The sequence below is a fragment of the Scheffersomyces xylosifermentans genome (assembly GCF_036884685.1).
Source record: "Scheffersomyces xylosifermentans strain CBS 12540 chromosome Unknown RJT20scaffold_7, whole genome shotgun sequence".
In the NCBI taxonomy this organism is placed as follows: domain Eukaryota; kingdom Fungi; phylum Ascomycota; class Pichiomycetes; order Serinales; family Debaryomycetaceae; genus Scheffersomyces; species Scheffersomyces xylosifermentans.
Window position 1 is genome coordinate 77,305 of NW_027042945.1, and position 14,904 is coordinate 92,208.

General features: G+C 38.5%; 7 protein-coding genes across 7 annotated transcripts; 4 read left to right on the plus strand and 3 right to left on the minus strand. All coding sequences in view use genetic code 12, as the record gives it.

The window, feature by feature from the left end:
* The first annotated feature begins 399 nt into the window (after nucleotides 1-399).
* On the plus strand, nucleotides 400-2,270 carry RJT20DRAFT_56730 (uncharacterized protein). Its single transcript, XM_064920726.1, has one exon. It carries the CDS (start codon nucleotides 685-687, stop codon nucleotides 2,074-2,076), a length of 1,392 nt encoding a protein of 463 aa, XP_064772244.1. The 5' UTR covers nucleotides 400-684; the 3' UTR covers nucleotides 2,077-2,270.
* A 1,283-nt stretch (nucleotides 2,271-3,553) lies between these two features.
* HET1 (Het1p) lies at nucleotides 3,554-4,600 on the plus strand. Its single transcript, XM_064917680.1, has one exon. The coding sequence runs from the start codon at nucleotides 3,742-3,744 to the stop codon at nucleotides 4,333-4,335; it is 594 nt and encodes a 197-aa protein (XP_064772245.1). The 5' UTR covers nucleotides 3,554-3,741; the 3' UTR covers nucleotides 4,336-4,600.
* Nucleotides 4,601-5,172, minus strand: RJT20DRAFT_130189 (uncharacterized protein). Its single transcript, XM_064917681.1, has one exon. The coding sequence runs from the start codon at nucleotides 5,124-5,126 to the stop codon at nucleotides 4,689-4,691; it is 438 nt and encodes a 145-aa protein (XP_064772246.1). The 5' UTR covers nucleotides 5,127-5,172; the 3' UTR covers nucleotides 4,601-4,688.
* Nucleotides 5,173-5,763: 591 nt separating this feature from the next.
* On the plus strand, nucleotides 5,764-6,742 carry RJT20DRAFT_148218 (uncharacterized protein). The gene has a single exon (XM_064918966.1). It carries the CDS (start codon nucleotides 5,794-5,796, stop codon nucleotides 6,676-6,678), a length of 885 nt encoding a protein of 294 aa, XP_064772247.1. The 5' UTR covers nucleotides 5,764-5,793; the 3' UTR covers nucleotides 6,679-6,742.
* Nucleotides 6,743-7,079: 337 nt separating this feature from the next.
* On the minus strand, nucleotides 7,080-8,317 carry RJT20DRAFT_130192 (membrane insertase). The gene has a single exon (XM_064917682.1). The coding sequence runs from the start codon at nucleotides 8,287-8,289 to the stop codon at nucleotides 7,147-7,149; it is 1,143 nt and encodes a 380-aa protein (XP_064772248.1). The 5' UTR covers nucleotides 8,290-8,317; the 3' UTR covers nucleotides 7,080-7,146.
* Nucleotides 8,318-9,449: 1,132 nt separating this feature from the next.
* On the plus strand, nucleotides 9,450-11,228 carry RJT20DRAFT_98932 (uncharacterized protein; the record flags this gene model as incomplete). The annotated part of the gene is made up of 1 exon (XM_064921746.1): nucleotides 9,450-11,228. One exon carries the CDS (start codon nucleotides 9,450-9,452, stop codon nucleotides 11,226-11,228), a length of 1,779 nt encoding a protein of 592 aa, XP_064772249.1.
* Nucleotides 11,229-11,307: 79 nt separating this feature from the next.
* Nucleotides 11,308-14,805, minus strand: SMC6 (DNA repair protein; the record flags this gene model as incomplete). Its single annotated transcript, XM_064918480.1, has 2 exons — nucleotides 11,308-14,574; nucleotides 14,719-14,805. The coding sequence occupies 2 exons, from the start codon at nucleotides 14,803-14,805 to the stop codon at nucleotides 11,308-11,310; spliced, it is 3,354 nt and encodes a 1,117-aa protein (XP_064772250.1).
* Nucleotides 14,806-14,904: the final 99 nt, after the last annotated feature.

Genomic DNA, 14,904 nt, shown 5'->3' on the forward strand with positions numbered 1-14,904 from the left:
GTTGTTTTTTATTAGGTAAAGACCGTTGTAGCAGCTGGTACCTTGCGAATCAGATGTTTTCGGATTGGTTCCTGGTGTTATTTTTGTGGTTGTCCCCTGTTTTTCTTGTAACATACTGACATCTCGTCAGTAACCTCCATAGTTAAGCCACTCCATTACTCTCATTTCTCACCGCTCCTGCCAGTACAATACACCACACTACAACATCCCTGCTCTTTCTATTCTTTCTCCTTCATACCATCTCAAGCTCTCAGTCCATATTCAACCAAACGCCCTGTCCCATCCCAGTACTCCAATAAAACGGACTTCCCAATCCGTCTGTATACCTTTCATATAACCCTATTCCACCATCACATCTTGTTGCATACACTAAACAGTATTTCCTGCAGGATAGTAGGTCCCAATTGCTCTTCCTATTTGGGTAACTTTGTAAACATCATTAGATTAGCGTTTGATAGAGAAAGCTGAAAAGCTCTGTTTGTTGTGGTAAGTTCAGACGAGATCTAAAAAGTTTGGAGTATACATTTGAGGACATTGCCAGGGATTCAGAACCCAATTGCGAAAGACTCTTTTTATCCCAAAAAACCCAAGGTTTGTAGCCGATACAACTGCTGTTGTTAGTATTGGTTTGACTGTCGTCTTAGCTCAAAGTATAATAAACCGATATCTACAGCGAACCGGAGAATGGAAGTCGATTCTTCACTTTCCAGCTGCGACGAATTGAATCATGAAGATTTCCAATTGGACTTGAAGGATTTTATTCCTGAAAACCCCCTTGGTCATCACAACAGAGCCGAAGAGATAGAATTAGGGGCTTTAGGCGGCCATTCTCGTCACAATGTTAACGAAAACGGGTCATTTTCAGCTTCAACAAGTCCGGTAAAGAAATTGATTCCATTAAGAACTCAAACATCAACAGATTTCCTCAATTTCAACAACAAGCCCATTTTGAATGCTCCCAGAATACTGCTTCAGCCGGATCTTATGGATACCAACATCGTCACCAACGAACTTTTCCAAGTTACAAATGGGTTAAGAAAATCAGCTCAACGAGAGCACGATATATTCAACTTCCCATATGAGGAAGGATTTGAATTCTTCCCTGCCAGGAGATTGAACAACGATAAAGTTGAAAAGTTGGTAAATAATCTTGGAATGAAGAATGAGAAATCTGGTGACTTGTTCGATTACGAATTAGATGACCAATTAAGAACTCGTTTCTACAAAGGGAGGTTTAACAAAAACCAATTCACAATAGAACAAAAGGACGAAATAGATACACAATTGCATAACTACTTAGGGGGATCCCCCTCAGCATTTCCCAAGAAACAAAACGATAACAAGGAGAATTTGGCTCCCTATCCGGATCCATTGAAGTCATTAAATTCAAAAGAAAACAATCTCATTAAAAAGTCGAATAAGACATTTTTCAGACCACCAAGAAGGAATCAAAACCGTGCCCCTATCCCTGTTTTAAAGCCATTATCCAACTTGGCCAATGTTGAGTTCAAGAAGAGCGAGGCAAGCTTTAAGCTTAGTAACAGCGCATCTCCAAATAGACAATTATGTTCGCCTCGTCATAGAAAATTTCTTGTACCGACTAGGCCAAGCATAAAGCACAATAACACCAAGCCCAATATATTCCTAGTGGAGTCACTGACAGGTCTCATTAACGATGCCACGAAATTTGGTACCGAGCTCAATGCCTCCAATTGCGAAGACTTTCCATTACCAGAGGATATTAACGAAATTGTACAGATCCCCACTAACGAAGATTCCAAAACAAAAATACAGAAGATGGCCATTATCAAGGTTCTTCCTAATAAGAAATTTGTCTCTCAAGAGAAGACAGCTGCACCCATCGCAAATACAATCGGCTTTTACAACGAAGATCAATTCAATAAGTATAGAGAGGATGTATTCAGCATACAGCAAGAGGACTCAGGAGTGGAAGTGGTAGGACAATCACTCAGTACTGATTTCAGTAGCGGGAACTTAACAGATACCAATGGTTCCAAGGATCATGACATGGATTCTAAGAGAAGAGTGCGCTGGGCGGAGAATTTAGAATGGTGAAATTCAAAACCAATTCTTTGCCAATTAATAGTAATAATAATAATGATGATGTATAAAGACGAACAATTTGGAATTTCAGGATGGAGAGAAATCCTATAATAAAATAGATACCCTTATAAGACTAAATGTAGAGATTGGTGGGAAGAAATTTATGGGACCAACAAGCAAAGAAATTTATAATTGATTATGTGCTTATTTTAATGGTATGGTTTAAGAGCGATGTATCAAGAGCGTCTTCTACTTCTAAAATACCTTACAACAGCTTTAACCAAATGGGATAATTGTTGAACAACGGAAAAAGTACAGCAAAATTACCCCGAACAATATTGGTAATGTTAAAAAATGACATAGAAACTACAGTTACACGTTTAGCATAAGAAATAGCACCAGAAAATAGAACTTCTCCTTGATCCAAGATGATGTCATTCGTAGATGAAAAAAAAAATGACATTGCAAAGATTCATAATTAATGACATAAACACCAAAACAATTTCTCTCCCAAATAGTCAAACTAACCAACATTCACTAAAACAGCAAATACAAAACGGTCCAAATGACTGCGAAAAACATGCCACTCCACAAGTCAATTGAAGTCACAATCGGCTTGTCACAGCCTCAAATGAGCAGGTCCAGTAGAAAGATCTTTTGAGATCTCACGTGGCAGGAGAGATGGTAATACTGTTTTTTGGAGGAGTTTACTGGAAGACGGTGTAGAGGAGTTTTGGTAGAGGTGATGTGAACCATATCTATTTAAGGCGATGATGATGCACAGGAAGATCTATGCGTATTTGAAAAATATAATAGAATGGGATATGGCATTCAATTGTGACGAATATAATGAAAAATACATTTCATCTCCCATGTTATGAACAGCGATGTCTCAATGAAAGCATTGGTATACTACCAGCAAAAAATGACGATAGTAATTTCTTCCCTGAGCCAATATTTTTACTTAATCGAATCACCTCTCTTTCTCGTACACAATTAGCGATCTTTAGTAACAACTGTTCGCATAAATCATCCTAAATTTCCACTCTACTATTCCTCTCATGCCATTCTGTCGTATACATTCTTAACACATCTCTCCCAATTACATCGATTACACTCTCCTCCTGTGTCTTCGCTGGCCCCTCACCTCACCCCATACGCACAGCCTTACCATAGAAGCTGTCTTCGTACACTCCTGTTGCACCAATGTAAACTTTCTCATTACAGTGTATTGTTTCTCTAAACTTCCTCAGTGCCTTTGCCTTATACTGAATGAGTGCCTCGCTCTCTTATGCTTATGCTTCTTCCTTACATTTCCTCACTCTCGTTTCCTCTCACACTTCCTCTCACTCTCTCACTCTCCCACACTCCCTCACCCACCTCCACCTCCATGCCCGCCCTAAACTTTTTCGCTAACTTTCGCGTGTGAACGCGCGCTTCCTCACTAAATCTCGTTATTGCACACAAACAATCACTGTGCTTCCCAGCGCCAGTGCTCAATTTCATGATGTTGGTGAATACGTATGTTGTAGTGAGCAGGAAGAGTAGCCAGAAGTCGTTCTTTTTATAGTTAAAACAGTTGGTTAGAACCACCAGAAGCTCGTTATTTGCACTTATTTGACCGTACCATTCGTCATTTTCTAACCGCCGTTGATACCACCGTAATCTGTCGCTAAAATGTCCACTTTTTTCACTGAAATGAAGAAGTCGTTCGTCGACGTTCCTGTTGTCGACCAGAAAATCGATACCGCCGACTTCCTTGAGGCCTCTGAATCGTTGGTCAAGTTGTTCGATCTCTTGGGTTCGTCCGCCTTTGCAGTTGTCCAGAAGGACATGACTGGTAACATAACCAAGATCCGTGCCAAGTTGTTGGCCGATCCAGCTGGCTCTGCTACTCTCCAAGACTTGGTATTGTCAGAGGCTGGAACGAAGACTAAAACCGCTACCCAGGGTTTGTTGTGGTTGTCTCGTGGTTTGCAATTCACCGCCCAAGCCATGAGAGAAACCGTGAATTCCCCAGATTTGGAGTTGACCAAGACCTTCACAGACGCATACGGTAAGACCTTATCGAAGTACCACGGAATGTTGGTCAAGCCTATCTTCAAATTGGCTATGAAAGCTTGTCCATACAGAAAGGATTTCTTTGCTAAGTTGGGTGCTGACCAAGATGTCGTTACAAAGCAATTAGAGGCCTGGTTGGAGGCATTAGAGAACATTGTCGATATCATCGTTAAGTTCTTTGCTTCTGGTGATTACGGAAAGGGTTTGTAGATGATCTTGTCTATAGAAGAACATTGTACAAATTAGAATAGTCCAATAAAGGATGTTAATTACAATCGGGTAGTACTAATACTGATAATGATATATCACAAATACATTGGTGATAAAATACCAATTCGAATACTAGAGCAATAATCTCTTATAGTGGCCAAAGTTATGGTATCGGTACTACGTGATTATTGTCTCTTTGGTGCCGATATACTAATGAAATTGAAAGATTTAGGAATAATTCTTCCAACGTCTTACCTTATGAGCTATGATCAAATTTCCTCTATTGATGATAAATAAACTATGTACATTAACGATATGACAAATCTCTTACATTCATATTTCGTTGATACCTTTTATTCCTCCTGGCTACCGATACGCTTGGTCTCTTGCATCAATTCGTATAATTGTCCAACTTGCTCTGGAGACATCTTGTCTAACTCCTGTTGACTCAACTTTCCGTCCAACCAAGTTCCTCCATCGATTTCTCTCAAATAGTCTTGCCATTGAGTCAAAAATCCAACAATATGCAAAGGATTATCAATCTTTTGGTGAGCCTTAAACTCAGCCTTTACATATTGATCTCCCAAAGGTCTGAGTTCTTGTGGTAGTTTCTGTGCATGAGCTCTTAAGATGGCTCTGTATAGCTGCAAAGGAGGTAAAAGAGGAGCCGTTTTTCTCTCTGGACGACGAGGTCTCACCAATCTGACAAGAGATGGTCTCATTTTCAGGCTTTCAGGACACTGGAGTACAATTTTGCAGCAAAAGGTATCGTCTTCTAAAGAATACTTCATTAACTAAGAGCAAACCACAGAATCAATAGTAATGAAGTCACGTGAAACGTTTGGTATGGTAGCGCCGATATATATATACATATATATATATATATTCATGGTATTATGATTTCTAGTTCATTGAATGGTGGTTTCAAATGAATCCGTTTATTCAGGTTGTCTTTATTTTATATAATAGCTTCAATTAGAGGGATATAGTAGTTTTATAAAAGATAAGGGACATGCAAGGAGATCATTTGGCAAAGTATGGTACGGAAAAGTCCATCAATATATTTTATTATCTATGGTCGCAAAGTTTTTAGCAGCCAAAATTTAAGTGTACTGTGATGGAAGAGCATGAAGTCGATTTTGCAACTCGAGCTGCAAATCTACAGTTTTACCAGCACGGAAGTAGGAAAGTATGCTGTTCATATATTTGGAAGTGATATGACTACAACAGACCTCTTTCATTTTGTTATGCTGAAAACATTGAGCATTTGAAGTGGGAAGTCCATGCATCTTGTAGTTGGTATGCTACATCTTAATAACGACCATGAGATGAAAAAGCATAACAGGAAATGAAAAATACTATAAAAGGAGCTCAACCTTCCAGAAAATAGAAATTGAAAAGAATGTCATACTCTCTTTGCTGTTAGCTGGACAATTAAAATATTGATATCTTTTTTCAATGATTTTACCAGTCTGTGTCCTAATTCAAATCGTATCGGTTGTCCTCGGACAGCCAGTGATCAGTGAAGATACCAATGTATATGCTAATTCAACTTTAGAAACATTAAAAGTCCATATGTTTACTGATGGCTCTTCAGCCGCTTCCAGGTCATTCACATCTGAAGACTCGTTATTCAAATCTGAGTTCTGGAAAAGAATGCAAAAGGAAAAGGATCCCCAGACTGCAGAATCGACGGTTATTTATCTTGAGGACTCTAACACGGTGTTATACTTTGGTGAATCAGAAGTAAACAGAAATGAGAAGAGAAATCCATTTAGAAAGCACGGACCAACTAGGGATGTTGACATGATTGAAGTGGACTTCGGTCCCAAAGAACAGAAGTTTATCTACAACATGCCGGTAAGCATGTGTGTTTCATCCAAGCTCTCTTCAAGTGGCGCTTCTTATACTCAAAGTTACAAGTGGACAAATGCAATTACTATTGGTATTGATGTTCATATTGGTGTCAGTGTTTATTTAGCAGGAGTATCTTTGAGTGCTGGTAACGATGATTTGTCTCTTAGTTATACAAATACAGGCAGTATTACTTGCAATGCTGCTCCAGGAAAGAGCGTGCAAGTATTTGGCTCGTTTATCTATGCCTTCTTTCCACATGCCAAGAAAAGAAATGTTATCCTTGCTAAAACCAGAGTCTCTAGTGGTCCTTGGGCCAAGATTGCCAGTAGTAAGCCTGATTTTAGGAAGTATGGAGCTGTGTTCTTTGACTTATTTGGATCTCCAAACTACTTCTGCGTTGACAAAGAAGAAAAGTTAAAGTGCAGAGAGGAGGATGTTGTTGACAACACAGAGGCTGATCCCCTTGACGCTCTTAATCATGCTTGAATCAAGTCAACTACTTTTTTTTTTTAATTTAAATCACCATATAGATATAAATGAAATATAAATGATACATGAGAGTTATAACTATGCTATGTAGAGTCAAGCCGCACGCAGCCAATTGCAAAAAAAATGATTCTGTTCTTTTTTTTTTGCAATCGAGAATGGGAGAGCTGAGAAAGGCAATAGCATGGCATGACGCTAATTCGTGGAAACCATTATGTCTATGGTTGGTATTAAAGTCTTAAAAAAGCAAATATTTAGAACTCCTTCAAATAGAATATCTTCAATATTTTCATAATAAAATTTAGAATCTTTTAGTGATAAGACGGCGGTACCGATGTATAACCGGCAAGATGATATTAATACCACAAGAAACCGACTCACTAGCTACGTATTAATGAATACTAAATATACATATCATTTTTTGGATAGAATATATACAATAACTATTTACAAATAAGCTTTACGTCATTAATGTCTCTTGATGAAACCGTCCTTGGCAGATGCCTTTCTTCTCTGGGTAACTTCCAACTTCTTGTCTGTCTCTCTGGCCTTCTTTCTGGTGGTCTCCTTAGACAGTTCAACAAAATTGTTAAAGTACTCACTCAAGCTCTCAGGCTGCTTAGCTCCAGCTCCTGGCTTTGGAGCATCAGGTATATTGGCCCACTTCTTAAAGTACTTGTTTCTCAAAATGGCACTTTGGATTAATGAAAATATGGAGTTAACAGCAAAGTATAAAACCACAGCAGCCGAGAAGTTTTTAGTAATGAAAATAGATGCAAGGGGAATAATAGTGAAAATGTTCTTCAAGGGCTTGGCCATTTGATGGGCTCCAGTTTCACCACCTAATCTGACAACCGATACAATAACAACAGCGGCAATAACTTGTAATCCCAAGTATGGATCCACAGCTGCTAAATCCTCAAACCAACCAATACCTCCTGTAGAAAAGCCATCTACTGGATAGTTAGCCATTTTTCTCAAAGCCTGGAAGAAACCGTAGGCTAATGGCAATTGCAAAATTGGAGCCATCTGAGCAGTCATACTGATGTTGTTCTCCTTCATTATTTTCTTACGTGATTGCATGGCTAAGTACTGTTCTTGAGGGGACTCGGCGGCTTTTAAGTTTGCCAAGGCTTCATCCAACTGGGGTTTGACTCTGGCAGTTCGGGCCACATTTCCTGAAGCTTTGATATAGAATGGAAACAACAAGATTCTTACCCCAACGGCGACTGCTACGATGGTTCCCCACCATGGCAATCCCGTGTAAACGTGTGTGACTTCCAATAAGCGCTCTATAATGTCGGTTGGCCACCAGCCTTGAGCCATACCAATGGAGTTCAAGTAGCCTAGCTGGTCTGACGTCAAGTCCGAGACTTTCTGCACCAATTCCGATGTACTGTCAAAGGAAATGAGAGTGTCCTTGATTTCAGAAGCTTGTGCTGCTGTGTCACTTGTAGAGGACGAGTTGTAACGGACAAATGGGACAGACGCTATTGTTGGTCTGGCATTGTACAATGATTTGACAAGAATGGGAGGTTGGTTGTTGCCCAAACGAGCGGAGGATCTCAATAACGAGGTCCTTGCGGCCCGAGTGATGCCAATCTTGAACATTACGGGCAATTTGGCGTTCGAATAATGGCTACTTGATGAACGGAGATATACATTAAGTAGTGAAAAATTTTTGGTGGATTGAGATTTTGATATTGGGTGGACGATTATGTAATAATTTGATGAAAGATTACGTCATGTTCATGATATGTACTATAAAGTAATACTTGAAGAAATGGCAAGTTTCATCAACTGGACTGTTTGCTTCCGAATCCTAATTCGGCGTAAGACTAGTAAATACTGATGAATACTATCCCATTATAAAATTTAGGCATCAAATGATCTTTCATATCTTGTAAGTGTTGGAATCACATAGACAAAATTGCTGTCGCATTAAGAAACGCTGAGAAATGATTGCAAAAAAAGAGAGACCTGTGGTACAGCGTTATAGTGTCGGCGTGTAACGAAAGAAGGAGGTTGAAAGAGAAGGGGCAAACTCTAGAAAGTCAAGAGACAATTATCTATCTCACAAGAAGGATTTCGGGTAAATATAAAGGATAAATGGAAGTATACCTAAGAGCTCTATAATGCAGACCCTCACAGCTAAAAAATCTCCATAGTTAACATTCTCCATAGTAAAATCTTCATAGTTAACAATCTTCATAGTTAACAATCTCCATAGTTAAAAAATTCCATACTTAAGAGCTCCATAACGTCATACCTTCCTGGTTAGCAATCTCCATAATTAATAACCTCCATAGTCTCCATAATTGATAATCTCCATCTCCATAGTTGATAATCTACTCTCCATAGTTAATAGTCTTCACAGTTCATAATAACCATAGTTAATAGTCTCCATAGTTAAGAGAGACTCCATAGTTAGCAATCCCCATAGTTAAGAAATGCGTGGTACGTTTTTTTTTGCTGTGAAAAAAAATGTTCCAACCGTTCGCTTCTGCAGCGTAAGTAGAAGCTGGATGCTGCTATTATAATATAAGAGATAGTGTCTTTTTACTCATCTTTGCTGTTATATAGAAGTATTCTGATAACTTTGATAGTTTTAATTTGTGGTTGTGAAAATTTTCATGCGTTAAACCTCATCTAAGACTTTACCTCCTGGTTATACATGAATCTGATTTGTAGTTTCTAATTGTTTTAATCAGCGTCAAGCTTATTGTTAGAGAATGGTGATCTCAGCAGCCAATGCTACAATAACGCCCACTATGATACGGCGCTTACAGTCTAAAATAACACTTCTTCCTCATACGAGTTGTGCCCTTCCTTGTTTTTCAACTACTGTCCACCATCGTTCCTTATTTCTAGCACAACAACCACTGTCTTCTCAGTACCTGGACTTTAGCCATGGTTCAAATGCTTCCGACGTAGAGGAAAGCTTGATTCTGGAATATCTCAAGAAACACACCGAGTCCGACAATTATGATGTCATCAACAAATTAACTACAATGGTGTCGAAGTTTCCAGGTGAGAGACAAGAAATCCTTCTTGATGCACATAAAGAAAATGCAATAGCTGCTAACATAAAGCTTCATCTATTACTAAACAACATCTCCCCACATACATATCAAAACATATTCACGCATGTTGTATCAGCACCGGTCAATTTCCAAAGTGAATTACTTGAAGTTTTCCTTTATAATCTCCTTCAAGCAGGTAATATCGCAGCCACAACTTCGCTATTACACGTTCTCTTAGATAAAAATGAAAAACTCAGATTAAGCAATGAATTCTGGTCGACTTATATATCTAAAGTCTGTGAATCTGCAAACCATTTAGGTGCCATTTTGATTTATCACCATTTAGTCGACCATTACGAACTTTACTCTGAGAAGAACTTGTCAAGCTTGGTACCTGATAACCACAATTACCAATTCCTACTTTCTCCTGCCATACTCAAGGAATTAGGTATCATATTTCAGCATAACAAAGACCCGTTACGGAGTCAGGGTCTATTGCAGTATTTCAAAAAGTTCTATTCGTACTCCGGGCACAAGAATACCTTCAAGTCATTGAAAATTTCCGTTGTCGAGGCTTATAGTGCTTCAGACGATGTGGTAAATGCCTTGGTTTCTTTCAGAGATTTGGCAATGTCCTTTAGGGGCCATGCTAATCCAAGAGATTGGGAGAAGGCACATGGATCTCTGAAAATGGCAGCGTATACCAACTACTTGTGGAGGAGGGACAACATCATGAACAATACAAACAATGTGGCCGAAATGGCACCTGATTTGATTACAGCTTTGGATTTGGAACAAGAGAAACTATGTAAGGAAAACGAGGGATTCCTTTATAATCCAACATTTGAAAGAAACGTATATTCTGGTCCCAAGATCCCTCACATTCCATTGCTTAATGGTTCACTTTCTGTTTGTGATTTGCCTTACTTCTACCAGTTGATCAAGAAAGGAGTAATAGATATAATGGATTCCGAAAATAAGGATGTGATGATTTTGATACCCACCATACAATCATCTCATTTTATGTTACATTCCTTCATTGTCCAAGCGCTATGTGAATTGGGACATTTGAGAGAGGCATTTCTGATATTGTTAAAAATGCCTACTAGTTTCAGGAACTGTAATATTAGAATCGTGATAAGGGAGGAAGATTTTTGCTGTATTTTTAAGGAAGCTCGTGCTCTGATCATCAGCAGTAGGTCTCTGGTGTCTTCCACTCAAATGAAAGATTTAGAAGATACTGCTAGGTTCCTTAATAGAGTGATCAACTTCTACAATGGCATACAAATCAACAATAGCGGCTCATTGTCAAACACAGTGTATTCATACTTCATATCATCTTTAGTAGAATCTCCACTCACTACCGCTGACGACTTGAGGTTGCATTTAGATAAGCTCACGTCTAACAATTCTCCAAGTGTGTCTTTAGACGAAGATGCCTTTTCCAGTTTTCATAAAATCTGCCAACATGCACCCGCGCTTGCTTCTAGATATTCTTCAATTGTACATAAGATAGAAGAAGCTTAATATTTGTATATATTCCTCTGTATAGACTTTCACCTAATGAATTAATGATATGTCAACTCCTTAAAGATATATTTAATATTTAATTGTCACTTCTAGGATCCGACATCTTATGGATTTTCACATCCCTACTATTCAAATCTCCAACAACAGCTATGTCTTGAGGGGTGATGAAGATATTCTGAGATTTAGGATATTGCCTCAACTCACTCAATAACAATTTAATACTGATAGATCTGTTAACCGAATCCATATAAACATCGAATTCATCCAAGCCTCTGATTCTGGAATCCATGACTTTCCAAATCGACAACAATAATGCAATTTGAGAGAAAGATTTTTCTCCGCCAGACAAGGAGTCCACAGTTCTCTTTTCGTCGTCACTCTTTGTTTGAGCAAGCAAAGTCAAAGTCCTCTTTCCAAAGTCAAAGTCTAAAGATCCTTTGAAGCCTCTTAAACCCAAGGCATTTTCAAAAGTTCTACTAGCCTGTTGTACACTTGATAAAATCGTGGTATGAAGGAAATTAAATCTTACGTTCAAATCGGAATCCAACTGTCTGTATGTCTCGTCAAGAGCATCCAAGTTTTGATTGGCATCATTCCTCTTATCTCTTGCTTCTATCAATTCCAACTGAATCTCTTCAAAGGACCTGCCAATTTCCTTTTCAGCTTCTTTTATTTGATGTTGAACTTCAGCGTATTCGCTTGCTATCGAATCTTGAGTGTCATCGGCTGTTATTGTGACTTCATCTCTAGGGCAGATTTTTTCAGCTGTTTCAATTAAAGGCTTTAGCCTAGCAGTTCCCTCTTCTATTTTGCTGGATGCTTTATCTTTCTGAAGATCTTTCTGTGACTTTTCGAAGTCAAGTTGCTCCTTGTTATCCTTTAATGTAGCGACTTCGGTGTCAAATTTAACCAACTCTTCCATTGCATTTGCTTTTTCTTCTTGAAAATGGCCGAGTTCCAATCTTAGCTTTTTTGTTATTTGCTTCAATTCATCATACTCTTCCTTTTTCGCAGTCACTTCGTCTGTGAGAGATTGAATAATACCTTCGTAGCGCTTTATTTGGTCTTCGTATTCTGCAATTTGGGTATTCAATGTGACAATTTTGGACATATCTCCATCTTCATTGAGTCGATTTTCTGTCTCGAAGATCTGTTTTTTAGTCTTGTTGAGTTGATCATTAAGTCTTTTCAAGTCTTTTTCCAAGTTCATTTTGTTATTCTGATCTTTCATAGTAATCTCTCTCAACCTTCTCTTTAAGAGATTATTATTAGTAATTTCATCGTCTATTTCCTTGTCAATATCTATAAGATCATTAGCCATAGAGCCACTGGAAAATTTAACAATGTCATCTGAGAAGTAAACTGGATCCCTTCTAATTGTTCCGTTGTTACTACTAAGTCTGCTTCCGGATATTCTACTGAATAATGAAAAAACACTCATGACATTCTTCTCACCAATCAATAAATGTCCCTTATTTTTGTCACTAATTATGAATTTCTCGATATTTCCAAGATCAATTAAAGTGTGTAATACTTCTTCATTGGTACAATTTATCATGTCAAGAAATGTAGTATGTCCAACAGGCATTCCTGATCTATAGTTGAAGTGTTCAAATTTTCTAACGAGGATATTCTTTCGAACATTATTCTTTTTCAATATCCCTTCAAGTATTCTTCTGTCATGTTCATCACACACCAAGAAGGAATCTAATGTCTTATTAAGGACAGCATTTAACAAAGGTTTCCATTCGGAATACTCTGGTTTTACTTCGACCGACACTCCAAGAGGGCCTATGGGCTCTTTGTGCCAACCGGTAGTCTCCCTGATTTTATGTATCACGTTGTTGATATTATTCCCCCAGGCAGCATACTGATCTCTTTGTGAGGCTTGAATCCCAGCACGATTCTGCTTGAGAGCTCTTATTCTATTATCGGAATTCTTGATATCTTTCTGAACATTGACTATTTCTGGATTGTCACGAGTTTCCAAATTATCGAGAGTAGACCTAATCTCTCTTCTTTGCTCCTCAAGACCGACCGCTTCTTGCTCAAGCTCCTCGCGAAAAGTCCTTAAGGCTTCTTTGGAGCCACCATTGATTTCGTCAATTCTCTTCTGCTCCTCTTCTATTAGCTTTCTATTATTTTCTATGGTAGTCTTTGTTTGCTCAACATCTCTGATATTTTTAGCAATTTCTTCATCGGTCTGAACCAATGTGTTTCTGATGTCTTCTCTTTTTTGTTTGGCGGTTTCATACCTAACTTTACTAGCATCAACTTTTCGCTCTATTTCTTCCTGTCTGTTTGCAAGCTGTTCTCTCTTTGGCATCGACTTTTCTATCGCCGAATCGCACTTGCTTGATTCTTCATTTATTCGCTCGATTTCTTTCTGGCAATGCTCCACTTCATCTTGATACTTCTGTATCTTAGCTTCTATATTATGTACGTTATACCAGTATACCTTTCCGTGAAGTACTCCGAGTTTGTGCCTCAAGTAGTCCGACTGCTTGTGCCTATTATAAACTGTCGCCACCTCACGATACTTTTGCGAGCATGCTGCTAGATGTTCCTTGGCCTGCCGCACCTTCTTTTGAACCTCTACAATATTTTTTGTCGTTCTTGTGTAGTTATCCAAAATATCAGTGATAAATGCTCCCGACATGAACAAGTCATATTTCATCCTATCTGTAGTAGAAGTTAGGAACTCTCTAGCTTTGTCTTGTGAAAGGAATGCCAACGGATTATCTATAGTAATACTAAACTTATAAAGTATTTCATCGAGAGTTGATTTCTTGGTTGAGACTGTTTTGCCCACTTCAGACTTAATAGAATACGAATTTGCCCCAACTCTCTGAATCTTTCTTTCGATAATAATTCTTTTCCCATAATCCTCAGGCTTATACGCGTCAGGTCCGTCGTTAAGAAATACTATAGAGACGCGGGCAGTTGATTTTCCATCCTTGATTAGTTCTTTAATCGATGATCCTCTATTAGTGTCTGTAGCCTTTGCACCCAAACCGACTGAAATTCCCGTTAATACAGCACTCTTTCCCGATCCGTTTCTGCCAATAATAAAGTTGATCTGAGGACCTAGCTTCAATTCAAATGAATCATGACACATAAAGTTCTTAAGTGAGATTCTTTCTATAACACCTGCTCTTGCAGGCGAGTCATCCACTTCTTCATCTTCATCGTTATAACCATCTTCGTCTTCGTCACTTTCGCTTTCCAATTCCGAGCTATCTTCTGAATTTTCATCTGAATCAGAAGGACCAAGCTGTGTCATCATATTTCTTCTTTTCACCAGAAGCCTTTGAGTCATGAACGCATCCACTGATTGTTCACCCTGAAAAAAAAAATAGTTAGTATCGAAGTTACTCGTTATACTCAAAACAATTGATACAACTTCATCTCAAACACAAAACATAGAGCCTTTAGGGTTTGGTTGTAAACAATTCTATGTTAACTTGAAAGAAAGAATCTAACATACTAAAGGGTTGAAATCACCATTTTCTTCCGAAATTTCATCCTGAGTTCGCTTGGTACCTCTATTACCATCTTCTAGCACCGTTGCCATTTTGAACGGCACAAACTACTCTTTCTTCGAACTACTTGCTGGTGATAAAGAGTGATAAAGACTACTAACAAAGTAGAAAGAGTTAAACAGCGGTTTATG